Source organism: Mustela erminea, chromosome 2 (assembly GCF_009829155.1).
Source record: "Mustela erminea isolate mMusErm1 chromosome 2, mMusErm1.Pri, whole genome shotgun sequence".
Taxonomy (NCBI): Eukaryota; Metazoa; Chordata; class Mammalia; order Carnivora; family Mustelidae; genus Mustela; species Mustela erminea.
The window spans coordinates 87795384-87820126 of record NC_045615.1 but is presented as its reverse complement, the minus strand read 5'-3'; the positions used below and the strand labels follow the sequence as shown (position 1 = coordinate 87820126).

The 24743-nt window shown below is 39.1% G+C and overlaps 2 protein-coding genes across 3 annotated transcripts in view; one reads left to right on the top strand and one right to left on the bottom strand.

The window, feature by feature from the left end:
- The window catches only part of PCDH10 (protocadherin 10), a 61032-nt gene extending 45813 nt beyond the window's left edge, over positions 1-15219 (bottom strand). For both annotated transcript variants that reach the window (XM_032333418.1, XM_032333419.1), the window contains exons 1-4: positions 11691-15219; positions 10089-10147; positions 9423-9529; positions 1379-1684 (exon numbers count right to left, since the gene is read on the bottom strand). In XM_032333418.1, coding sequence (XP_032189309.1) covers positions 1379-1684; positions 9423-9529; positions 10089-10147; positions 11691-14321 — 3103 coding nt within the window. In that variant the 5' untranslated portion in view covers positions 14322-15219. The remainder of the gene's footprint in view (positions 1-1378; positions 1685-9422; positions 9530-10088; positions 10148-11690) is intronic.
- On the top strand, positions 14821-20609 carry LOC116582341. Its single transcript, XM_032329719.1, has 5 exons — positions 14821-15004; positions 15271-15598; positions 16670-16785; positions 17190-17266; positions 20569-20609. Exons 1-4 carry the CDS (start codon positions 14821-14823, stop codon positions 17201-17203), a joined length of 642 nt encoding a protein of 213 aa, XP_032185610.1. The 3' UTR covers positions 17204-17266; positions 20569-20609.
- Positions 20610-24743: the final 4134 nt, after the last annotated feature.

Genomic DNA, 24743 nt, shown 5'->3' with positions numbered 1-24743 from the left:
ACAGCATAAATATTGTATTTATACAATTATATTTATACTCCTAATAGTTTAGGAGCAATTATTTGGTTCGGAAATGCTAAAATACTTACTATATCATGTGTGGGGTAATGGTATTTCTGAGTAATTTGAAAAGTTAGAGGCAATCCTTCATAAAACAGTTTAATCATTGTTGCCATCACAATGTATAGATCCTGTGGCAGATCTATTCCGTTATTCATAGGACTTATCAATGTCTAGAGTAGCAATCTTGTCCCCAATGCATTCAATGAAATGCCTTTCATATTTACATTCACAAGAGCTAAAATACATGTTCTTCTAGCTTTTTTCTTTCCTTTCAGTATTTTTTCGATTTCCCTCCCATCCATAAATCATAAAAGAAATGACACATCAGCAATCTGTCTCATTTTTGTTCCTAGCTTATGATTCTATGATTTTTTTACACTAGAAGAGGAAAGAAAGAAAACATCATGTATGTTGGAGCTGCTATTTAAGATAAAAGTCATCTTTTGACTGAGTTTTTATGAGCTTCACATTTATCAAACATTAGTTTATATGGTTTGACCAACCTATTGAATTGTCAGTGGCATTTACCCATTAACTAAAGGAAAAGATAACTATGTAGCAGAGAATATAGGATTGTTTCATTGCCAAGATCCTCAAAGGAAATACACTACAAAATCTCTAAGCATTTTTATTTTCACAATGGTTGTATAAAATAATCCACTTAGAGAATATGGTCCCAGTATTGAAAGAGCTGAATACAGGTTTCAATGTCTCCATGTTAGAAGAACATATTATTTTAAGTAAATGAAGATTATTGCTTTATTTCTATGTTTCCGTCACATAGTTCCTTTGCGTCTGATCAGAGACTTACTCCATATCAACATATTTCTAAATTACATTGAATGGCCAAAGTGATGGCTGCACTGATTTCCTAACGTAGCCTAAAATGTTTAATGTCCCTATGGAAAAAGGATGATTATGTGATAATGCTGGCATCAAAAAAATAAATAAATAAAATCTCTCAGTGACTCAAGTGTCAAGAGATGTTCTTCCATCTTAATTAAGCCCTTCAAAACACATGGAAATCAAGTAAACAAGAGATCAATATTCAAAGGAAATATGAAGCACATTTGAAAAATGTTTTCAGCATCAAAAGTTATGTTTGATTGTTGTCAACAACCATGTCCTAACACAGGAACCTGTCTTCCTGATACGTATATTCATTTTTCCACAGTAAAGTGCTGCCTGCATCCAAGAGTCACTTTTATCTTGTTTTGGAAAACAACCTGAACTCTATTTTTACTAAGAAGAATGGCATGTTGAACTTATTCCCTCAAAGGGAATACTTTGATAAAGCCTTTTATGTAATACTTACTCAAATATGGTGGTTTGTAAGGCGCTCGTGTATTAGACAGCAGTCCATCCAGTTCCTTCCTCTCCAGAGTGCTGTGAAGGGCCTTCTCTTTGCCAAAGGTGGAGAAAGACCTCTCCGTCCCAGGCTGGGCTTCTGGAGTTTCAAACACCTCAGTGTCTGGAACAGAGTCCATACCAGGAACATGCAGATTGCTGCGATAATCAGCAGCCTGGCGTCCATCAGCGGGGACAAAAGAAGGCATCCAGCACCGATCTGAGTGGCCCAGCGCTTTGCATTCCTCAGTGCAGTTCGAGAAGAGATCCATACCTGTAACCAGGGGGAAAAAAAAAAAAAGAAACTCCAGATTCAGGTTTCACTAATGTGAGAGTTTACAGGTAACATAAAGAGTGCGGGGTGAATGTGTTTTGCCCAAATTTTATTGCCTTAACCTCATAAGAACCAAATATGTCTTTGTACTGTTTTCCAAAGGGTTAGACTTCTAGCAAAGAGGACCCTGAGGTAGATGTTTCTAAAATTCTCTGAGTATTGGGAGAAAAGTCTGACTCTAAATTATTTAAGTAACTAGGGAATGGTGAGTAGAAAAAGGACAATTTTTTTTTTTTAAATCTCTGGTGAAATTCATAAGAGAGAAAAATGCAAGTGTAAATCTTTTATAATCCATAATCTCTAATGATGATAAGACATCCAACATTTTTTCTTCTTTAGAGACAAAAACATCGAACTATGTGAAGCACAAATGATGATATATAGATTATGAAATCTGGATATGAAATAAAAAAGTGAAATTCAACAGAAATACAGCACTCATATTGATAAACTCATAAATAACAAGAATGAAACACTACATGAGTGGCCAAAAGCATGCTTCCTCAGATTCTCAGAAAATGACCCTAAAAGGTATATTTTAATGACATTCTGGTGGCCCATATTATTACAAACCACTTATCACTTACCACTGCAGACAAACCCAGAACAAACGACTGTAATTAGTGAAACCAGGGTAATCAAGTGTATTTTGAGTCAGGTGCAGATACTATTGACAAATGCTTTATTACTTGTCCCATATTGGAAAACACTTGTCCTAGTCAACACAGAACTGTTTCCCTACTAATCCGAGAATATTCAGATTTCAAATGAAATCTTCAAATTTCACTGTCTCCCACAGATTAACAAGATTATTCAACATTATCTGATTATGACTCAAGAAAGTTCAGTTTCTTAAGCAAAGCATAACAATTTTTGAGCATTATAGAATACTTTTTGATATTTATTTTGTTAAATACCCCACGCAGAAAAACAAGTACATAAACCCAAATCACATTTTAATATTTTTCTAAACATACCAACACATTTAACTGTGCTTGTTTTTAAACAGGATCAATTTAAAGTAATTTGAGTGTGATTATTCTGTATAAAAGAAACTCTCAAATGAGTATAGATTTCTTTTTTTAACTGACAGATTAATATTTGTTTAATGAACCCATCTGATTGTTTCTTCTTATAAATACCATGAGCTATTTGAACTCTTGAGTCAGTTTTAGTTTATAAATTCCTGATGGTATTGTGTCGTCACAAACTGCTTTACTTGTTTGTGTGTGTATGGTAACATCTGTATGAATAAAATATAGAAAAAAAAATTTCAGAGTATTAATTTTCTAGATTATCCACAAGTATTTTGGAGTTCAGAACAGTGAATTATGTAAATTATGTTTAAAGAAATAAAACAAAGCTTCTTATCCTATATTAATCTCACTTTATGACTTTTTTATTTTAAATTAAACTATGTATAATGCCGAGTCTGACTTCGATTATAATGTTCCATTGATAATTGTCATGCATAAACCGGGAAATAAATTACTGATCAGTGAACTGTTGAGGAACTTAAAACGTGAGCTGAAACCAGGATAAGGACCCAGACTAAAAAAGCATGTAAAACAAGTCAATGTTTTTCTAGACACCAGAGTAGCTCAGTTTTTTTATCCAATTTCTTCAAGGAGTTATGTATAAAGGAAAAGAGTAAGGGAAGGACAATGTCCCTGATACACATTGACATACGAAATCGGCAGAAGCTATAGAACCAGAGAGATTTGTATTTTGAATACTGTATACTTTACTAGAACTGCTCCGTATTTGCAGTGTGATAGAGAAAAGAAGAATTTTTGATAGATGGAACTACTGTTAAAAGTCCAATTATTATGAGCAATCATTTGTTTGTAAATTAAATTCAAGGCACTAAATTTGAAGTTGGTGGAATTAATTCAAATAGTAAAATCAAATTGTATTATTAGACCCTAATAAAGATGGGTATACAATGCAAATTTGGTATTAATGCAATTTTTCCTCACGTGGACTGATAAATATCATTTTAAATATATTACACAGAACCATTAATAATCTTCTAAGTCTTTTTGAGCACCTGTACCCAGACTCTCATATTCTTAAATATGACCATCTCTCTTATAGAAAAATTGTAATAAACTAGTCTCTCAACATTATTAAAATGTTTGATTATATTAGAAGTTACTTTCAGTAGGACTGGTTTTTATAGATAGTGTGTACGCAGCTCTGCCCATTTTTTTTCCTTGAAGCTAATGATTTTTCTGGTTTTTGGCTTCTTTAGTTATTAAAGGCTAGTTAAAATTCCCTTAGATGATGTAATCAAGTTCTCATGAGTTAAGAAACTGTACAGAAAATATATCATGTGCATAACAAGAAAAATGTGAAATATGATAAAGTTTTTGTTGGAAGAATAATCTTACTTGACAGAAGAAAGAAAACACTTGTAAATAATGTTCTTAGTGTATTTATGAATCATGCTTAGTGAAATAAGTCAAGCAGAGAAAGACAACTATCATATGAATTAGTACTTTTAAAGTGTGATTCCCATAGTAATAACACACAGCTTTATACGACCAGAATGAGAAATTTGGTGCCACAAAGTGTGCATGAATATATTTCACCAGTTTTACTTATAAAACAAGTGTACCGATTTCTCATGAGGAAAAAAATATGAGACATACCAACAAAATTAAAAGAAAAATAAAAAACAGTACATCAGTAAATTTCAAATCATTTGCCTTTTAGATGTATAGTTTGAGAACCAGATAAATGTTCCTATAATCATTCCTCACTTCAGGGAGTCTCTAAAAGACTAACAGTATTTACCTTTTTTTTCATTTATCCCCAGGCCCATTAAACATACTCTTTAATGACCAAATAAACAGAATTATATTTCAATTTTGTTGTGATAAATTACATGATATACAGGAATGCCTGGTATTATAGGGCAGGTGACATATTAAAATGCATGCCTTTCACATTGCTCTTGGAATTTTTTAATATCTCAAATTGAAGTCCCAAGAGAAAATAAATTTAACTTGATTTTAGTTTTTCTTATTCAAATGCCCTTACTATAGAACCTATGAGATTTGTACAGCAGAAAAATACAGGCCAACCAAACCTCAGTTTTGAAGTTTTGGTATTTTCTAAGAAATATCTATATCTATCTATCTATCTATCTATCTATAATTTGAAATTTCTTCTCCTAGTTATTTATTTTTACAACTTCTCAGAAATAATCTGTTCTACAAGGCATGACAGCTGACGTGATAGACTGCCTGTTAATGCAAAGATATATTTAGACCAATTTTAAAATACATATTTTTTAACCAGCAAGTAACTTGTTCCTTATAGTCAGAGGCAGTAATAGTACCACTGAGAATGAATTGTCATTTCAAAAATATTATAATTGTATTCAATTTGTGCTGTTTTCTGATGAATGTAATAATATGAAGTTATGGGTACATTTCTTCCTCATGCATCAAAACTTCATAAAAATGTTTAATTTTTCATAACATGATAAATTAATTTTAAAGAAAATCAATACTTAATTTTTTGAAGAAATTTCCAGTCCTCCTTTAACCACTTAGCACCAAAAAAATGGAGAGATATTAATTACAACCACAAAAGTTGCTATAATTTTTAGGAAAATATAGCTCATAGTCAGATATTTATCAGCATAATTCACTCGTGAAAAAGTCAAAACATGTACATTAAAATTTCTCCCTACTTATCATTTAAAATGTTTATATTTTTCTCTATTTTCTCTAATATTTTGTCATATATTTTTCCAATTATAAATCTTTCTGTAACATCAATTTGTAGTTCAGGTTTTCACCAGAAACCTGAATAAGCTTTTGCAAACAATCATGTAAATTCATTTTATTTGTAAGTCCAGACACTAATCAAACAGCATCTAAATTCTTACTGGAGTTGGGAAAGAGAAATTTGTACTTTCGATAAATCATAAATTGTCTTGTTGATAATGTAATAGTTGTGCAATGGCGGAGCACATTTCATGATATACTTTACCTACTAGTTTGAAGATACTGACGATTCAAATCATTTTATTTGTTTTTACGTATAGCCTAATATTGACCTGTATCATGTATCAAGCTCAAGAATTAATTAAAAAATAAACACACTTAGAAGCTAACTGTCGCTGAAAGAAGAATTTACAAGAACGAGTGACTTGACAACTTTCAGGTACACCACAACAAGTAACATTAACAGAATCACTTATTAGGATTATCTTCTTCAATATACTTTTTAAGAAGGAGCAATTAATTCCAGGGGTATGCATATTGCAAATATTTAAAAATGAGGCAAAAACCATTCTTACAACTGAATAAATCTCCTCAGATGTACTTGCAATAATGTTAAAATGTTTAAGAATATACAACTAAACTGTTTATATCAGTGTTGCAAATCACAAAAAAAAATTATTTTAATCTAATAAGATACTAAACAAAAGTGAAACTATATTTCTTTTAAGTACAATTTGACTTTTTTTTTTTTTGGCTATTTGAGTTGTGATTAATCAGATTTTCCTCTTGTGATTTTCCTCTTTTATGCATATATTTACCACATCTCCCTGGACTTCTGCCATATCTAACCAATACATCAATAGTGCACTGAAAAAAACGGAAAGCACCTTGACAAGGCTATAGAAAGAAAATGCCACAGAGCAGTGGTCAAGCCGAAGAATTTCACACATGGAGCCAGGTGCAGTAGAAAACTGAAAAAGCTTATGTGATTCTCTGTGCAGCTGCCTCCGTGTTTAAAGCCCTTCTATGAACAAGATTGGTGACTGCAAATGGCTTAGAAAGGAGAAAAGCAATGGGGGTAGGGAAGAAAGAACAAAAAAGAAAACTATTCATAGAAGAATAAACAGAAGACATATCTAAATAAATAAATACAAAATAATGTTAACATAGGAAAAGAAATTGAGAATAAACAGTAAGTAAAGAAGTTTAAACAGGTGAAGCACTAAGCTCAGTAGTATATATAATGTATGTAATATGGAATGAGGTACAGACTGAAAGACAGAAGTCAGGGTCTATGACTTTCTAGTATTATTTTTCCTTGATAACCTGGTGTTTTCCCCCTAAAAATTGCCTAAGTAAAATTTGTCATGGTATGAATTTTTTCCATATCGTAAACCTGGAAATAGATGTGCTGTGAATAATATTTCCTAAATATTACAAAATTGGAAGGTCATCAATACCTGGCTTTACAAGAAAATAAAACAGAGCTACTTATTCACCTGAAATGGGTTTAACTTTAAGGAAATATTACAGCTGCTTGCTATAAAGTTTATGGTACACAACATTAGTGTGAACTGGAGAAAGTCATAAAAGTAAATGTATTTCAATTTTCTGCATTTAGGGTTTTATACTTAAAAAAGAAAACAACTTCAAAAGCATTCTTACAATAAAATTAGACATATTAAATCTGATTGCTATTCAATACACAAAGGTGAGATTACTTCTTAACACAAATGTGTCATTACAATTCCAAACAGCAATTATTGTGCTCAGTACTTTGCAACTGCCCTGGAACTACCAAAGAAATACAAAAATAAATTAATTCTGTAACAGTTTTCATGTTTAAGAATGTAAAGGGATAGGGAAATGTTTTTTTGCTATTGATAAAGAAAAATACAAACTGCCTTGCTTTTTAAAAATGTTTTCCAGGACACAATTTGGCATTTTCATTTTCCTTTTAAATCTTTGACATCTCAAATAATTTGAAAGAAACATTACCAAAATGGCAACATTGAGTCTCTGAGAAATAAAATAGGTACTGGGAAGGCGCATTGATAAGAATCTATTCCCAACCATCTTACAAATTTAGCACTTTTTGCAGATGTTTATTCGTTTCTCTTTCTTTGGTTAGGTTATTATAGCTCATTATGTCTGACGGACTAAACTAATTGAAATGTTCATTGAGACTGGAGTGCTACAGAAAAAAACAAAGCAGGGGGTGGGGGAGTGGGAAAAGAATAAAATGCACCCAAGGAAACACGCAGCAGATACTGTTTAAATATTAAACATTTTGTTTTAAAAGTTTAAAAAGGCTAACTTAAATTAGAAACCCTGAAAAACGAATGGGAATGAACAATTCTAAACATATAGCTTTTTAAAGATAACAATAAATCATATGCCATATATAGGCCAAAAATGAAAGGGACTTTGTACTCAAATATAAACTTCTGGCAAGATCTGGTTTGTTGTCAGGTTCCCAGACACTAAATAGATGCTCTGTTCACTTAGCGTGAAGGCCCGCAAGGGGCAGGGACCTCCGGGGATTCTTGGCAGTTCTCAAGTCTCATTAGGTCTGCATATTAATGACTTGCAGCAATATAAAGAGACCCTTGAGCAGCCTTTTTTCCCCCCTCCTCCTGCCTGTGTTTCCCAAGGCTAAGGCAGCCTCAGACACAGCACACATTAGCCAAGTGAGAGGCTTGCAGTAACCACTGCTGCCAGGAGACCATGGGCGGGTACTGCCCTTTGACACACTGCCTCAGCACCATTCAGAGGTCCACCAAGTCTGTTAAGGAATGTGTGCTCTCTAGGACCAAGGTTACCTTGAAAATGAGGGCTCTATCTCTCTGTGGTTACATCATTAACCAAAATGAAGCTCAAAATCAAGTGAACAGAGTTGAATCTAGAGATGGCCCAGTGATAGACATTTTTATAAGTTATAAAGGTTAACTTGCCTTTCTATTTCTTTATGTGTCAGAAAAACACAAAACTCAATCAAAAAATAAAAAGTAAAAAAAAATCAACAAGCGCCTTTCTTAGTTGAAATGCAAATGAAGGGGGAAGAAAATCCAACCATTGTGAAATCATTTTCATCATTATAAGGTATATGTTTTATTTTTAAAAGTGTTTTCTTTACGGATTAATAAACAGAGTTATCAGCATCTTATAAAATTTAACAGTTAAATTTATATAGAAAAAAGTAAAATAAACAATGTAAAATATATGCATTATACTGCAACCCCATCAGGGGGTATCATTAGCCTTACATACAAATACACATGAGAGTCAACACTTGACAGGTCAGGGACCCTGTTGAAAATATGGGGAAGCCTAGGATGCCTGAGAAAATACACATTATGAAATGTTTACTAATGACCTGAAAGCTAAGAACCCAGCATTGGAAATCTTGCTTTCAGCCTATTCATGACTTTTAATCACCATTCCTTCTCTCATTCAATACTCAGTGGCTTACAAAATGCATTGCTCTCAAAAGGAATAAATTTGGATTCTATTTCCCAATCATCCACTTATTCTCTGTGATTTTGTGGAGGTCAATTAATTTCATTCATCTTCAGTTACCTCATCCATAAACAAGTCTAATAATACCTTACTTGACTAAAGACTGAGGCCTGACAAGGTGAGAAATCTATAGGGGTTTTTTTATGCAATATGATTACACTAAAGAACATTGCATAAGAAAGAAATAGCTCATTTTCTATCATATTTCACAATGCATCTCTAACTTTACCCAAAGGAACATTAGATTTTTATAATCCCCCTTGAATATACAATTATCAACATAGGATGACACCATTTTCCTGTGGACTTACCAACCATGAACCTACAGAAAATTAACCGGGACATCATTCTTTCTAGATTTACTTTTAACAACGACAACAACAAACTAAAAGTCAGCATTGCCTTTTGAACACACTTACCAGCTGACTGGCCGCGGTTGGTGGCATCATGATCACTATCTCCCTGTTCACTGTCTCCATGACCACTGTCCTTAGAGCTTACTATGTCAGCTTCCTGGAATGCAGAACTAGAAGTACAAAAACGTGAATATTAGAATAAAAAATGTGAAGAAACACAGAAAACATTCTTCTGCCACCACATGGTCACCAATGGTGCTGCAGATTCATAAACCTCTCAGTTGGCTTTATTTCTACAGAAAGCTAGTTTTCATCACTTTAAGCCTAATTCTTTAAAACTGAGCAGAACAGTCAGTTCGAGCCTTTAAGACATGTCACTTTAGTCATTATTCTATGATTAGCGTTATGCATATGTGTATATCATTTTCATAAAAGAGAGTATATATCCACCTGGAAAAGGGAGGCTATCAGAAGCAGTGTAGGAGTATAAATTGATAAAATATTAAAATATTTAAATATATTCAGTAAGTTTTATATAGATGAATTATATCCATATTTTTAATGTATTGTCTAGGAACCCCAACATAATCAGTATTTATGTTCTGACCTAGCTGGAGATGCTTTATACGTCTTATATTTTAATATTGGACAATACACCTAATTCCTAATTTTAGTAGGTAGTAAACTGTCCACACATGGCTAGGGAAAAAAAAAAAAAAAAGTCCATACCTGTTAACTCGGCGAGGTCTGTCAACTAGATAGCTGAGCTCTGCTCGCTGGTGTTTAGTCTAGAAAAAAAATAAATAAATCAAGAGCATTTGAATGCTAAGGGCTTAACTAATAGTCTTCTTCTGAGGTTAGGAACTGAGTCTAGTTTAAGTAATTGTGTGGAGTTTTATGTGTTTTCAAGCTGTTCTAAGACCTCATCCTAGTGATTACTGGGTAAGGTAAGGGCAAAATGCAGAGACATGTCAGTCTAGATTTTCAGTAAAAGTTAAAAAAAATTGCAAAAATAAAAGGCCAATTTTAAACGTGTGTGTGCATGTGTGTGTGTCATTAAAGAGAGAATGCAAATGACCTCATAGCTAGGGCTCATAAACTAATCGAGTTTATTTTATTCTATCCCTAATAGAATCAACCTAGGTATACTCTGCAGTCTTTCTTCCAGTGGCCTAAAAAAGTGTTTAGGTGCATACTGGTTTGACACAAGAAAAACAGCACGCTCAATAAGAAAAAGTTTGGATATTTTATGGAATTATTTTGTTGTTTATTTTCAAAATGTGCTTAAGATACAAATGAGCTGTACAAATATTCATGAAAGTCAATTAATAATATCTAAGACTCAAATAAATAAAATAACCTGCCAGGAAAGGAATTCATAATCCCCCTCCAAACACCCTCTGCATTTTCCTCCCCACCTCCACCATCCACACACCTTTTCTGCTCCAAACCTTCTTGTACATAAATCAACTCTCTTCTCCCCCTCCCTCCCTCCTTCCAACTTTGCCACTTCTCCATTTTTAAAGAAATCGGAATTGACAAGCCAAATTCTTCGAGGAAGAAAGCCAACAGCAGTGATTTATCAAGAACAGTGGCAAAATGTGATTATTAGCTAAAAGATGTATTTAAGGTAACAATTGTTTAAGCCTTTTGTTAGTTTACGCTTACAGGGATTTGTGCCAAAGCAACTTCATTCAAATTCACACTGTGTGGGCGTTGGACTTGAGGAGCGTCTGTAAATGCTGTCCAGAGCAGAACTGAAGGCTTTTCTGCAACCCGAGTTCAGAGGACAAGGATCTGATAACTTATTCACTAAAACATGCATTTGAGTTTAGACAACTGTGCGAAGTTAAACAATCTATAGCTTACTTTACACGCGACTGAAAGCATCGATAAACAAAGCAAACAGAATTAACTTTATTAATGCCTGGGACAAACGCAAAAAAACCTTTGCCAGTACCAAAAAGTTCCTCCATCGCAGTTCCCTCGCTCCCCTCAGAATTCTGAAAAGGGGAAGGACTGAGAAGGGGTTAGGATTTTAAAGGAACTATGCCAGAGGGAAGAAGGAGGGTCCAAGGTGGCAAAGCACCAAGGGGAGGAAATGAAAGTAAATGTGGAGGGGTGGAGCGCAGAAAATTAGGGACAACACGAAGTTTAGGTTACATACGAAGGGGTGGGATAGCCTCCCCCCAATTCCTGCCCCCACAAAGATACAAATAAGTTAATATCCTAAATATAAATACACAGTGCACCAGAGATACAAGGGCCGGGCTAGAGAAGGCTTTCAGATGGAGGAGATGAGAGATGGTGGTCCTTTCGCTTCAGCCTTACCTCGTTGGACAAAATGCTTCCGTTGGAGATGATGTCGGGCTGCTGGTCTGTGTAGCCGGTGACGATGGCCCCACAGGGGTTGTGCTCAGTGTCCGTACTCCGTGAAGGGCTGCAGGGCTTAAGGAACATCAGGTCGGTCTTGGCGGACTCAGGGGTCAGGCAGACCTGGTAGCAGTAATTCTGGTTGTGGTGGTGGGAGCCGAAGCTCCCGGACTCCTCCACCGGCACTTGAGCCGGGTTACTGGGTACATTGGAGCTTTGCACCAGCATGATGTCCGACTTGCTGAGTTTCTTCTTGCGCGCCCGGGCTTGGCGGCCACAGCAGGTCGAGCCCCCGCTGCCACAGCAGCAGCAGCAAAGGCAGCAGTCGCTGGCTAGACACGTGTAGATGTTGAGCTTCTTCTCTTTTTGGCAACGCACGGCAAGCACGATCATGGCTAGCAGGAATATGAAGGATACCGAGCCCAGCGCAATTATGAGAATGAGGGTGAGGTCCAGCGAGGTCTCCCCGCCGCCAGAGCGGCTGGGGCGCTGATGCTCCCCTGACCCCCCGCTACCGCCCCCGCCCCCACCCTGGGGCTCCACAGCTCCATCCACCAGCTGCACCACCAGTGTGGCAGTGGAGGACAGGGGCGGCTGCCCGTGGTCGCGCACCTCGATCACCAGCTCGTAAGGCCGCTGGGGGTCGCGCTTGGCCGGCACCCGACGCGCGGTGCGGAGTTCCCCAGTGCGCCAGTCCATGCGGAAGAGGTTCATTTCGTTGCCCCGCACAATGCTGTAGGTGAGCCGGGCGTTCTCGCCGTCGTCCGCGTCCACTGCGGCCACGCGGGTCAGCAGGTAACCCGGCTCCGCCGACCGGGGCAGCACCTCCCGCGCTGGAGTCCCGTTGCGTCCAGGGAGGGGCGCCACTATGGCAGGGGCATTGTCGTTCTGATCCACGATGAGGATGTTGACAGTGGCGTTACCAGCCAGAGCCTGGGGGCTTCCGGCGTCCCGAGCTTCCACTTGGAAGCTGAAGTCCTTGAGCTGCTCGTAGTCGAAGGAGCGCAGGGCGTACAAGTAGCCGTTCTCAGAGTTGATGGACACGTAAGTGAAGACGCTCATGCCCTGGATCTGGCACTCGAGGATTGAGTAGGCTAGCTGGGCGTTGGCGCCCTCATCGCGGTCTGTGGCGCTCACCGCGTAGATGTACGCGCCCGGCACGTTGTTCTCGGTCACATACACGTCGTAGACCGGCTGGCTAAACCGCGGTGCGTTGTCGTTCACATCTGACACTTGTACCTGGATCGACTTACTGGTCGAGAGCGCCGGCTCGCCCCGATCCCGAGCCACCACTGTTAGGGTGTAGGAGTCTCCAGCCTCTCGGTCCAGAGGGGCCTCAGTCACGATGGTATAGTAGTTCTTGAAGGAAGACTTGAGGCGGAACGGCACATCCCCCAACAGCTCGCACTGCACCTGCCCATTTTCCTCTGAGTCGCGGTCGGTCACGCTGAACAGGGCCACCACTGTACCCGGCGCGGCGCCTTCGCTCACCGCCTCCTTCACGGTGCTGAAGCTGATCTCCGGCGCGTTGTCGTTAGCATCCAGTACTCGCACTAGCACCTTGCAGTGCGCGGGCACGGCGTTGGGGCCCAAGTCCTTGGCTTGTACGTATACTTGGTACACTGGGCTCTCTTCATAGTCTAGCTCGCCGCTCACCTCCAGCCGGCCGGTGCGCGGGGAGAGTCCAAAGAGCTCCCGCGCCCGGGGCGAAATGTGACTGCTGAAGGAATACACGACTTCGCCATTCTGTCCCTCATCTGGGTCTGTGGCGTTGAGCTGGATTACGAGCGTGCCGGGTGGCGAGTTCTCTGGTAGGGACACAGTGTAGACGGGTTGGTCGAAGGCGGGGACATTGTCGTTGGAGTCCAGCACTCGGATGGTGAGTAGGGCAGTGCCGGTGCGCTGCTGTTGGGGGGGTAGGCCCCCTCCCCCGGCGCCTCCCCCTCCTTCTCCTCCTCCTCCCCCTCCTCCCCCGTCCACCGCGGTCAGCACGTAGCGGTGCACCGCTTGTTGTTCTCGGTCCAGCGGCTTCTCCAGCACCAGCTCCGCGAATCGGTTGCCATCCCCCTGGGTCTGCACATCCAGAGAGAAGTAGCTGTTGGGGGTTATCTCATAGTCGCGCAAGGAGTTGGTGCCCACGTCTGGGTCGAATGCGCTCTCCAGGGGGAAGCGGGTGCCCGGCGTGGCGCTCTCAGAGATCTCCACCGTCAGGTCCGGCTCCGGGAAGGAGGGGGGGTTGTCATTGATGTCCAGCACTTCGATCTCCACCCGGAACAGCTCCAGGGGGTTCTCCAGGAAGACCTCCAGGTGCAGGACGCAGGAGGGGCTCTGCTTGCAGATTTGCTCGCGGTCGATCTTCTCGTTCACGTACAGCACCCCGGTCTCCAGATTGAGGTCCAAATAAGGGGTCCGCGAGTTGGGCACCGTTTGAAACCTGCGAGCTGAAAGTTTTGTAATGTCCAAGCCCAGATCTTCAGCGATATTCCCCACGAAAGTGCCATGTTCCTGCTCCTCCTGCACTGTGTAGTGAAGCTGGGAAAAGACTCCTTCCACCATCCAGAGCAAGGCAAAGAATAATAGCACAATCATCTCCAAAGGGAAAGGAAGCAGCTTCCCGCAGCCAGCCAGCCACCCAATCACCTCCCCCACCACCACGAAAAAAAAAAAAAATCTGAAAAAAAATACAAATAAAAGTGCGCTATGTGGGGGGCTCCTGTGGCTTTCTGTCCTTAAAAATCTTATTCCTTTTGCTTCATTTTAGGGCTTCCCCCAAATCAGCCTCATTTTTCAATCTTAGCGCAGGAAGGGTGACAGGCATCCCCTTTCCTCATCTGTAATCTTCCCACTGACCAATTAATAAAATAATAATACAATAGTCAGCGTCCTTTATTCCGACAGTCTTGGCGCAACGCGGCGCTGGCAAATCCCAAGGAGGAAATTTCGATATTTCAAGACTGTCCTCGGTTTGTCTTCTTGCTGATGGGAGGAGAAGGAGGAGGAGGAAAAGGAGGAGGAGGAGAAGGAGGAGGAGGTGGAAGAAGAGGAGGAGGAGGAGGAAGATGAAGAGGAAGAGGAGAAGGAAGAGGAGATGCTGCTGGCACCGCTGAACATGCCTCAATGTCAACGGCTGGCAAATGCAAAAGGGCTTAAAAACAGCAAGAGAATTTTGTGCCGGAAAAACATAGAACGGCTCTGCAGCATAAAACTTTCATTCTCTTCATTTCTCCGGATGGATGTTCTTCTTGGCATTTTCTCCTCTTTTCGCTCTATCTGTATTTTTTGGCTTTCATAGTTCTGTGTCTCTCTGTCCTCATCTCCACCACCATCTGCCTCTCTATAAGTGTGATGACCAGTTTCTTTCCTGCTGTTTTCTTCCCAAGCCTCTTTCCCTCTAACCTGTCTCTCTTCCTTCCAGTCTTTCCCTCCTCCTGCTTCAGCCCTACAGCCTGTGATCTCGGCTGGCAGTTTCTGAGCTCCGAACGCTCCGCTTTTCTGTTTTTGCGCAGCGCCCTCATTCTGCCAACCAATCGCTGAGGAGCACCACCCACCGAGTCGCCGCTAACTGGCCAAACTGGCTGTCAAGCAGGTGCGTCATTCGGCAGCCAGGAGGGGCGGGATGGAACCCGCGTCCGGGCTGGCGGCCGGGGTGAGTGTGAGTGTGAGAGTGAGAACAGCCCCGCAGGTCCCGAGGCGCTGGCTGGGGACTCTGCCGCGGAAAGTTCCCAGTCCCCAGCCGCAGGTAATGGAGAGGGAATAGAGAGGTTCCCTGTTTGCATCAGCAAATGCGAAAACATAATAGCAACAACAGCGGTGTCCTCTCTCCGGATCGGGGTTTCCAATGACGCTAACATTCTTTTTCCTTTAAGGTATTTTCCTTTACTACTGATCGTGGAAATAAATCACCGGGAAGGGAAAAAGTTGCAGAGGGGCCACTAACTACAGGGGTTACCTAATTAAGGGACTCTGGCAGAGTTTGACTTTTTTTTTTTTTTTTTTTAGAGATATCGATTGTGTAAAACTAAGCGTGAGGGTCTGAAGGGGCTGTGTGGAAAGGAGTGAAGCGGTTGGAGTGTGGGGTGGAGGTGGGTCCTGAAACGCCCAGGGAGTCACGCTAAGGGATGTGGGAGGACAGGTACTACAGATGTTCAGACCCCTCAGACTTGCCTCTTCCCTTCCTCGGTGTATATCCACGACATTCTTACCAAATAGATTAATTCCCTTGGGGACCTAGTTCAAACTGAGAGCGCTTTGATCAATGACTGAGGAGTTTCGTTTGAGCACTGCCTTCAAGCACACCAGCCTAACGCTCGACTCGCTGGCATCGGAGCATCGTTGGGCGCTGCGCGGCGCCTTGGATATCCCTGCGCCTCACCCGGCCAAGTGCTACGCTGCGGCGGCGCGCTCAGGCTATTTTCTGCTTTTTCTGACATTTGGAGATCCCCCTCCTCACCCCCATACTAAACCGGGGCATCGATTGCTGCCCAGTTTGAGACAAGACCGCTGGATGGGAACAGCGGAGCGGCTGAGAACACGGGCTGGGGTGAGGATGGGTAGGTGGGCAGGAGCCGAGCGCATGCAGTGCCCTAGTCTGTGGGGCTCCGGGTATCGGAAAATGCGCTTGCACACTTAATGGTGCTCGCATCCATCCTCCTTGGCCCGGTGCACAAGACTGTGCAAAGCCCAAAGGAGCGCCAAACCACACACCCCGATCTCGAAGGATGCGCTTCAGGAGCTCTGAGTGCCCACTGCCGTGACGCGGGGGCAGAGCAGCGCATCCATGCATCCAGTTCTTGTGAAGTTAAAATACAGCGCGAACTCTTCAATCTAGAGAGTGGAATGAATGTCAATTCTCCAAGAAAAAGATTTTTAAAGCATATTTTTTATATTAACTAATGGGCTGTAGAGGGTTGTTATTCACTAAAGCTGTCCCTGTTCAGTCTTTTTCCTATGCCACAATATAGAATGGTCCCCTGCGGCTTCCTGGTAATGAATGACCCGAGAGTAACACCGCCACAACCTGCGAGAAAAGGAGAGCCCTTTACCCAACCCCGAGGTACGTCGACATTTCTTCGTGGCAGGGAATTAAGGAGAGCGAGTGTCCACAGGCGTGATTACAGACTGAGGCATGGCTCTGTGAGTCCCGTGAGTGCGTGTCTAGTGCCCTGACACCCCCACTCTTGGCTCTTTCATGGAGATGGGTCCTGCCTTTGAGCGGTTAGAAGGAAAAGATGCCAGCAAAAATGGCTAATCCTTTTTCAGCTGCAGTAAATTGACTACTGGCCATAGCCAAGAGAAAACCGCTGCAGTTAAAATGATTTTAGCATCGTGTCTACTGCTGAGAATGGAGTGGCAGTTTATAAAAAGAACCTGTGGATCAATGAAAAGGAGATTATAGTGTATCTGAATATTAATAACGGCATTGCATCTGTATTTTCTACCCCCCTTCCTTTTCTGTAGATCTGCAGGATTGAAATGAAATATTTTGAGCTCTTCCAACTGACTCATCAGAATTCTGGAGCATTTTTAAAATGACGGTAATTTTCTAATGTTTTCATTTATACGTTTGGAAACACTTGTGTGTGCGCGCGAGTGCACGCGTGTTAGCATGTGAGAGACATGTGGCTGAATGACAATGCAGATCCAGAAATTGTTTGAGGAAGAGGGTTTGTGTTTTCAAAATGTAGATGAAGTTTGAGCCGACTTGGGGCGTTCGCTGAGAGCCACAGAGCTTCCAGAGGTGAAGATGAGAACGTGGAGAGATGGCCAGATTTGCCTGTAAATAATCACTACATCCACTGTAACACTTGAGCTGCATTTTTTTTTTTTTTTTTTTTTTTTTTTTTTTTTTTTGGGTAGCTGTTGTGTTTGAGCCGGGAATTCTCTCTGCAAACGTGGATTACAGGCGTCTCCTAGCGGCGAAAGCAGCATAGGACAAGCCAGAGAATTTTTCTTTGGCGCTTTCTCGTTTGGCAGGGTTCGCCTGTTGGGGGCTCTGCAGGATTTCTTGGATCGCGAAGGCCTGTGTCCGCGCCGGCGACGCCGGCCCGGGTCCCCTAGAGGTCTCGCCTCTCTGACTTCTAGTCTTTGAAGCTGCCCGGGACCTTCGGGGTGACAACGGGGTCTTCTGCCAGAGGGAACATACCCGAGCCCAGCCGTCCTCCTCCCTCTAGGTAGCTCCATCCAAGGGCATTTGAGAGAGTATTTTATTCAGGGCAAGATTCAGATACTGGCATCAATAGCCTTCCCCGCCTCTTTACCCTAGAACCATTACACAGCCCCACCCCGCCACCCACAAAACAAAAGCCTTTTAAAAAGGCCTCTTAATTCCTTTTCCTTTTACATTTCCTTCGGTGAACCCCGGAATTTAGTGAGGCCATGATTACAAAAATGAGAACCTCGGTAGAGGGGTTCAGGACCTCTTTGAAGTGCAGAATATACTGTGGTACTGCATCCCACTCTCCTCCCTCCTCCCATTATGGACCGCAAAGGGAGCAGTAACACCTAGCGAACACAACGTTATTCCCCCCCGCCCCCCGCAACACCCCCTCCAGGGGAGCCAACCATATGGGCTAAAACAAATTGCATCCTAAACTAGAAGGGGAAAGTAGTTATTATTTCGAGGGATGTATCAAAATCAATTGTCATAAAAGTCCTGCTTGGTGTATGAGAATGATAATGCACACTCATGTATTGCATTGGTCTCTAAGTACAGCAGAAACTGGGGGGGGGGGGGGGCTAAGGATCCCACAAATTTGTTTTATGTACATAGTTACAAACTTCAAAACTAGGTAACAGGGTTGCTTTCTTCTCTACCCTTTTGTGGAAAAGGCGGGAGGGAAACAAGTTTGTTAACCAGCGTTTGGATAAATGAGTGTTTGCAGTGATTTAACTTGACTTGAAAGCAATTTGTTTCTAAATCCTCTTATTATTGCAGTGTGCCCAGAGCTTTGAGAAGGGTTTTTTTTTTTTTTTTTTTTTTTTAAGAAATGGAAGAGAAAATTTTAAATTGTCAATGAGAAGTCTTTCAAACACCAGACCCAGTCAGGATTGAGCTACATGATCCTGGCATTTATCTTCCCAGCAAGGAGAGTGCAGAGAGCAAACTCAGAGGACCTGGACCTTACTGCATTTCTTATGGGTATCCATGAGACAGGTTTATTTGTAGTAGTATAACCTAACTTAAGAGGTAGGAAGGCAAGGCTTTGGGGGCAAGACATTGTGTTAGTTTTGATCATCTACTTTAGAAAGAGAATGTTGACTAGAGTTTCTAGAAAAGATTTATAACTTACGCTATTATAAGCATTTAGGTGACTCTTTAGGTACTGTGTTATAATGTTCTGGTCAACAGAGAACAAACCAATCCATGTTTTGGGGATTGGGAATACTAGCTATTCCATTAAAACATTACTTATGTTCAAAGTAGAAATGTTCTTCTCCATTTTGTTTAACCTAGTTAATATTGGTGCGGCTTCACATTTCAATGTCTTTTCAGTTATCAGACAGGGCCAGCGTTTTGTTAAACTCTAAACAGTGAATTAAAAGCACTGATGAGCTGAAGCAGCCCTCTAATGCAAAATGACAAATTGCACTTAAGCAATACATGAAGAAGAAAATGATTTATGGATTTTTACAATGGTCTGAGCAAATGAAAGCAACATGAATTATACATCCTAATGCTCACGATATCATTTTCTAATAATACTGTTTCAGTTCAGATGCTACACTCTCATTCTTTCTATAAGAGTATTGATCAATAAGAGGTCCAGGAATATTTTAAATTAGGCAATGGTGTCTGATATGGGTTCCAAATATATATATATTTTTCTGAGTATGGGGCAGAGGGTGAACATTGAACATACTAATATTCTAGCAGCTCCTTCACATATTGTGTCTTTGAGTGATTAATAGTCCTTCAGAAACTTACGTTTTGTTCCACACCTTTCAGAATGCAAATAAATAGATCTAATTTAGAATGACAAGCTTTATTACATCATGACCTCATTCTCTGAAAATCAAAATGCATAATCTCATCTTACCTTTTCCTTTTATTGCTTTTGATATTGAAAAATCTGGTTTCTCCAAAATGTCTCTTACCTTCTTCATATTTGTTTTATCCTATTTTTTCCAGAACATTGTTTAATTCCTTAGTGTGTTAAAGACACACCTGAGTTAGTAAAAAGGTCATATACCTTGATTTTATTTTGGTCTTAGTAGACAGAATAGATCTTATGGCTGTCATAAATTACAGGGAAAAAAATCAGATTAAATTTTATGTGGTGCTTGTTTTTTGAGTCTGGGAAAAAAAAAAAGTTTAGTTACCTCTGTGTTATGATGCGTGTCTACTCCTAGCACTTTTATTTAACCATTTTTGGCTTATATAAGTATTTTAGGGCATGGGTAGAATTTTAAGTGAAGACTGTCTTTGCTGTATTATGTACTCAACCACAGGAAACTTCTAATTACCCAGAGGCCTCCAGAGCCACATTATTAGGCTTAATCTTAATTATCCAGGTTTATAAAAAAAGAAAAAGAGAAAAATTGAATCACAGCTTCTGCTTTTGACAGCATTAATAATCACTCTTACTGCAAGTTTACTGAAATCAATGAAGTGATTAGGATTGTAAATAAGAACTACAAGATATCACATTTAAAAGGCAAGCTGCTTTGCTAATATAAGTGATGTGTGGGTTTTACTGATGGAGCCCAATGGTAGAAATGAAGGTTGAAACATTAAGATCGATTCAGAACAATTTCAAAAAGTAATTGCAAGCCCTGATTAAGTTTATATAAGTAAGAAAAAAAGATGTTTAGAATTCTGTGTTTTTTTCTTCCCCAGTGTGTTTGCTTCTTATTTGACAATGATACAGTCAGCATAATGCGAGCATTTGTCTGGTAAGTATAAATTGTGTTCTTCAGGGAAAGCCCCTTGAGTTTATAAATACAAAATGAGATTACCCAACTTGTGATTAGGGTTATAAGCCATAGCATTATTTTCTGAAGAGTTTGAAAATGTTATTGGAGACAGACACCAGGCAAAGAATATCAAACATAACTTGAGAATTACATTAATAATTAATAATTAGAATTATAATAGTAAACAGTAAATAGATACGTTAATAAAAAATTATCTATTTTGGTTTGATTGCCACCCTACTTAGTATAGCTTTTTATAAATCAGAAACTTGATTTTCATGATGTTTTATTTCAATGGGCCTAGGATGCTACACTGTAAAGTGCTTTATTTTATTACAGTTTTTGGAGGCTTTTTAGATGAAATTGACTAATGACTTTTTTTTTAAAGATTTTATTTATTTGACTAAAAGAGACATAGAGAGAGAGGGGAACACAAACAGGAGAGTGGGAGAGAGAGAAGCAGTCCTCCCACAGAGCAGGGAGCCTGATGAGGGCTCAATCCAAGAACCAAGAACTAGGGGACACTGACCTGAGCCAAAGACAGACACTTAACCACTGAGCCACCCAGGCACCCCTTGACTAATGACTTTTAACAACAGCCAATGTTTTCCAAGTGTTCTTACATGAGTTATCATATCCCTCCCCATATCTATAAGTATACAAAATGAGAATTTAGAATGAGTTTATCATTTCAACATTATAGGTAAAGATACTAAGGATGTTCAGAGTTTAAGTAACTCTTCAAATGAATACAAAATTCACATTCAGGTTTTTTGATGCTCATGTTGAGGCTCACTTTCCTACACCATGATGTTTTTCTAGTTTGAGTTAGATTTATTTAAGAGGTGAAACAAACAAACAAAAAAGAGCTAATTTAGAGGTGAGGTTCATCCAGATTTTGTACGGCAATAGTGCTGGTTTTATCCTAGTCAAAATGGCTAGTAAATTGAGTTGAGCCATGGAGAAATTCATAAATGAATTTAAGGAGCTATTTTGTGTGTGTGTGTGTGTGTGTGTGTGTGTGTGTGTGTGTGTATGTATGAGGGAGTATTGTCAGGAAACCCAAGCTTGAATATGTTTTCTTACAAGAGTGAATGGTTTCTAGCACCCACCTCTTTCTCATGCAAAAGTGTCTGACATGTGAATTGTAGGTTTTAATAACTGAAAATGGAAATTGATAAAACAAATATGTCCAAAAGGAAGGGAGCTCTGCTTCATCCAGTCCTGAAAAATACAATGTTAATCAATGGTCCCAGAAGTATTGTCTTAGTTTATTAGAGTTTGTTAAAAGCTAGAAAAAAACCAACAAGTATATCAGTTTTTTTACAATTCAAATATTAGTGTTTACTTTGTATAGGTTTCTGGACTTGTCTTTAATTTAAAAGGAAAACTTTCTTTGAGCAAAATTTATAATATCATTTTATACTAATTTCTTCAGTGTTGCTCAGAAAAGATTGTTATTACTTTCTATTTTAAAGTTAAAGAAATTTATTTGACAATTTTGTGCCAGCAGAAAATGAAAGGAAACAACTTTAAAATAATTTTAATACGGAAAGAAATAATCAAACAAAGATGATTATGGAATCTTATTTACCTGCTGTAAGTAAAATATGTATTATTATTTTGATAATAAGTATTGACAGGGGAAAATATCATATTTCTTTTATAAGTGTATCCAGTCACTCAGAGAATGTGCAATGTAGACTCTACAGGGTAGGTTCTATATCTTACTCATTTCTAAAAGTACCCAACTGTGAAAGGCAATGGTACAGTCAATTATGAAGAACATAAACTTGAGAATCAAGTCAAACTAGGCTCAAATCCCTGCTTCTCAAAATATTTGAGAACTTAAACACTTTACTTAATTCCTTTGAAATTCTGTGAAAGTGTATTTAACATGCTGAACATCTGTTAAAATATGATAATATATATTGACCTTGTTGAATCATTGTGAGGCTTAACTAAAATATAAAACTCTTGGCCCATAGTAGACTCTCAATAAATGTTAAATATTATTATAGCAAGATGTTTGGAAGAAAGTGTCCTTAAATAGGATGCTTACTGAGAATAATTGGCACTGATTCCTAACTATTTTATCTCCTTCATGAAACACAAACTATTTACTTTGAGGTGCAAAAACAATTTCACATTGTTTCTATTTAACAGGAAATTATAATTTTGAAAATTGGATGCAAATAATACAAGAAAAAGACTAAACCAACATTTTAATTAGGTACCAAGACATAAAAATTAATAATGACCTTTTCTCATAGTCGTGTTTTATTTTAAAACTTTTATTTGTTTTCTTCCAGATAAGTTTAAATTTTCTGTTTTTAATTTATATAATACTGACATGTAGACAGATTTTAAAAATCATTTTGTTAAGAACATGCTCTTTCATTGTGTAAATTTGTTTTTCTTCTGTTTTTGTCAAAATTTTAGGATTAAAGTACACTTATTTGATAGGCTCACTTATTTTTCTTCCAGTTCTTTAATGTAAAGCCTTCATACCTACTATTCTATTCATGCTGATGAGTACTAAAATTCTCAAAATTAAAAACAAATTAGTGAATATCAGTTACTTAAGAAAGAATGAGTTTGTTAGAATTAGACTCAATTCTGAGTCTCAAGCCTCAATCGTATCTGACTTTCTCCTCAGCATCCTTCTCCTTGTAATTTTTCTGCCTAATATTGCTGTTACTAGTATTGTATTCTCTTCAGCAGCTTCTTAGAATTTTAGAAGCAAAAATATGCATGGGTGCTAGTGTGATAGGAGCACAGTCATAGGAATACTGAAAGAATAGAAAAAATGTAAATCATGGATATATTTTTTTAAGGATTCATACTCAATTTGAAATATAAAGAACATACGTTAAAAGGTTTGAATAACTTCATTGAACGGAATGAAAAAAAACTGTTAAAACATATAGTTTTATATGACCATATGACTATGACCACCAAGTGCATAACGAATAAAGAAAAGACTACAATAAAACCAATTAGTTAAGCAAAGATTTTCATTAAAGGGCATTTTTGGTTATGATTGATTGATTTTTGAGAGAGAGAGAGCACACACGGGTGGGAGTGGGCAGAGGATGAGGGAGAGGGAGAGAGAGAATCTCAAGCAAACTCTATGCTGAGCACAGAGCCTGACCCGGGGCTTGATTACAGGAGCTGAGATCATGACATGAGCTAAAATCAAGAGTCAGTCACTCTGAGCCAACCAAGTGCCTCTTGTTATGATTTAAAACTATCTGAAGCAAGGTAGAGGGGTTTGCGCAGTGGAGAAGTGAAGGCAGTGAGAGCAAAAAGCTTTCTGTAGGGATCATAAAACAGCAAAATAATCTTTTCAATTATGGGGCAATATCCTGACCCTGGACTCAGTTCCTTAAGTCTGCCATGTCCGAAGGCCTTAATTTTGTTTCATTGGATTATTTTCCTCTCCATCACCACCGTAAGAACTTGGCCAAATTTAAGGTCAGCAGACAAGGGTGATATCCTCATTCAGCATACATACCTGAGTAATGCTTTTGGTATGGTTTGGGCTAATAGCCAAAGTTCAGCCTTAGAATTATGATAAAATGTAATATTATTGCTTGTTCATTAGCATATATATTTGAGGACCTTGGGGCTGTTGTTAATCTAATGATGAAGTGCTGATTGCTGATTTTCTCAAACCATTTTTTAACCTTTCCTACTCAGAATACCTAAGTATCTAATTTAACAAGAACATATTTTCATTCTGCTGGACAGATAAGAGAGAGAAGTATTACTTAAGTCTAAGGAACCTAACAGACATTCAGCTAACTGGTCACATTTTTGATGGATTTGTTGGCAGCATAACCGGTACTTCATAAAAATGTGCTGATTAAATAAATGAATGATTGACCTTTTAAATTTCTACTATTACTCATCTTAAAAGATATTTCTAAGATATTTTGCTCAATTCCACAATCTATGTTTTTAATAATCTGTATTTGAGAAAGGTCTTTTTAAGTTGGTTATTGCAAAGAAACCCAAGATGGAAAGTTCACCATGTAAGTGCTTACAACTAATGAAATACATTTCTTCTCTCTCCAATTACTACTCAAAAGTGAT

What these genes read in the sequence shown, in the direction of transcription:
- LOC116582341 (XM_032329719.1), top strand. Translation starts at nt 14,821, where the DNA reads ATGCTGCTGGCACCGCTGAACATGCCTCAATGTCAACGGCTGGCAAAT. An exon ending in CTCCTCTTTTCGCTCTATCT is followed by an intron (nt 15,005 to 15,270) that starts GTATTTTTTGGC and finishes ATCGCTGAGGAG; the next exon opens with CACCACCCACCGAGTCGCCG. An exon ending in AACATTCTTTTTCCTTTAAG is followed by an intron (nt 15,599 to 16,669) that starts GTATTTTCCTTT and finishes GTCCCTGTTCAG; the next exon opens with TCTTTTTCCTATGCCACAAT.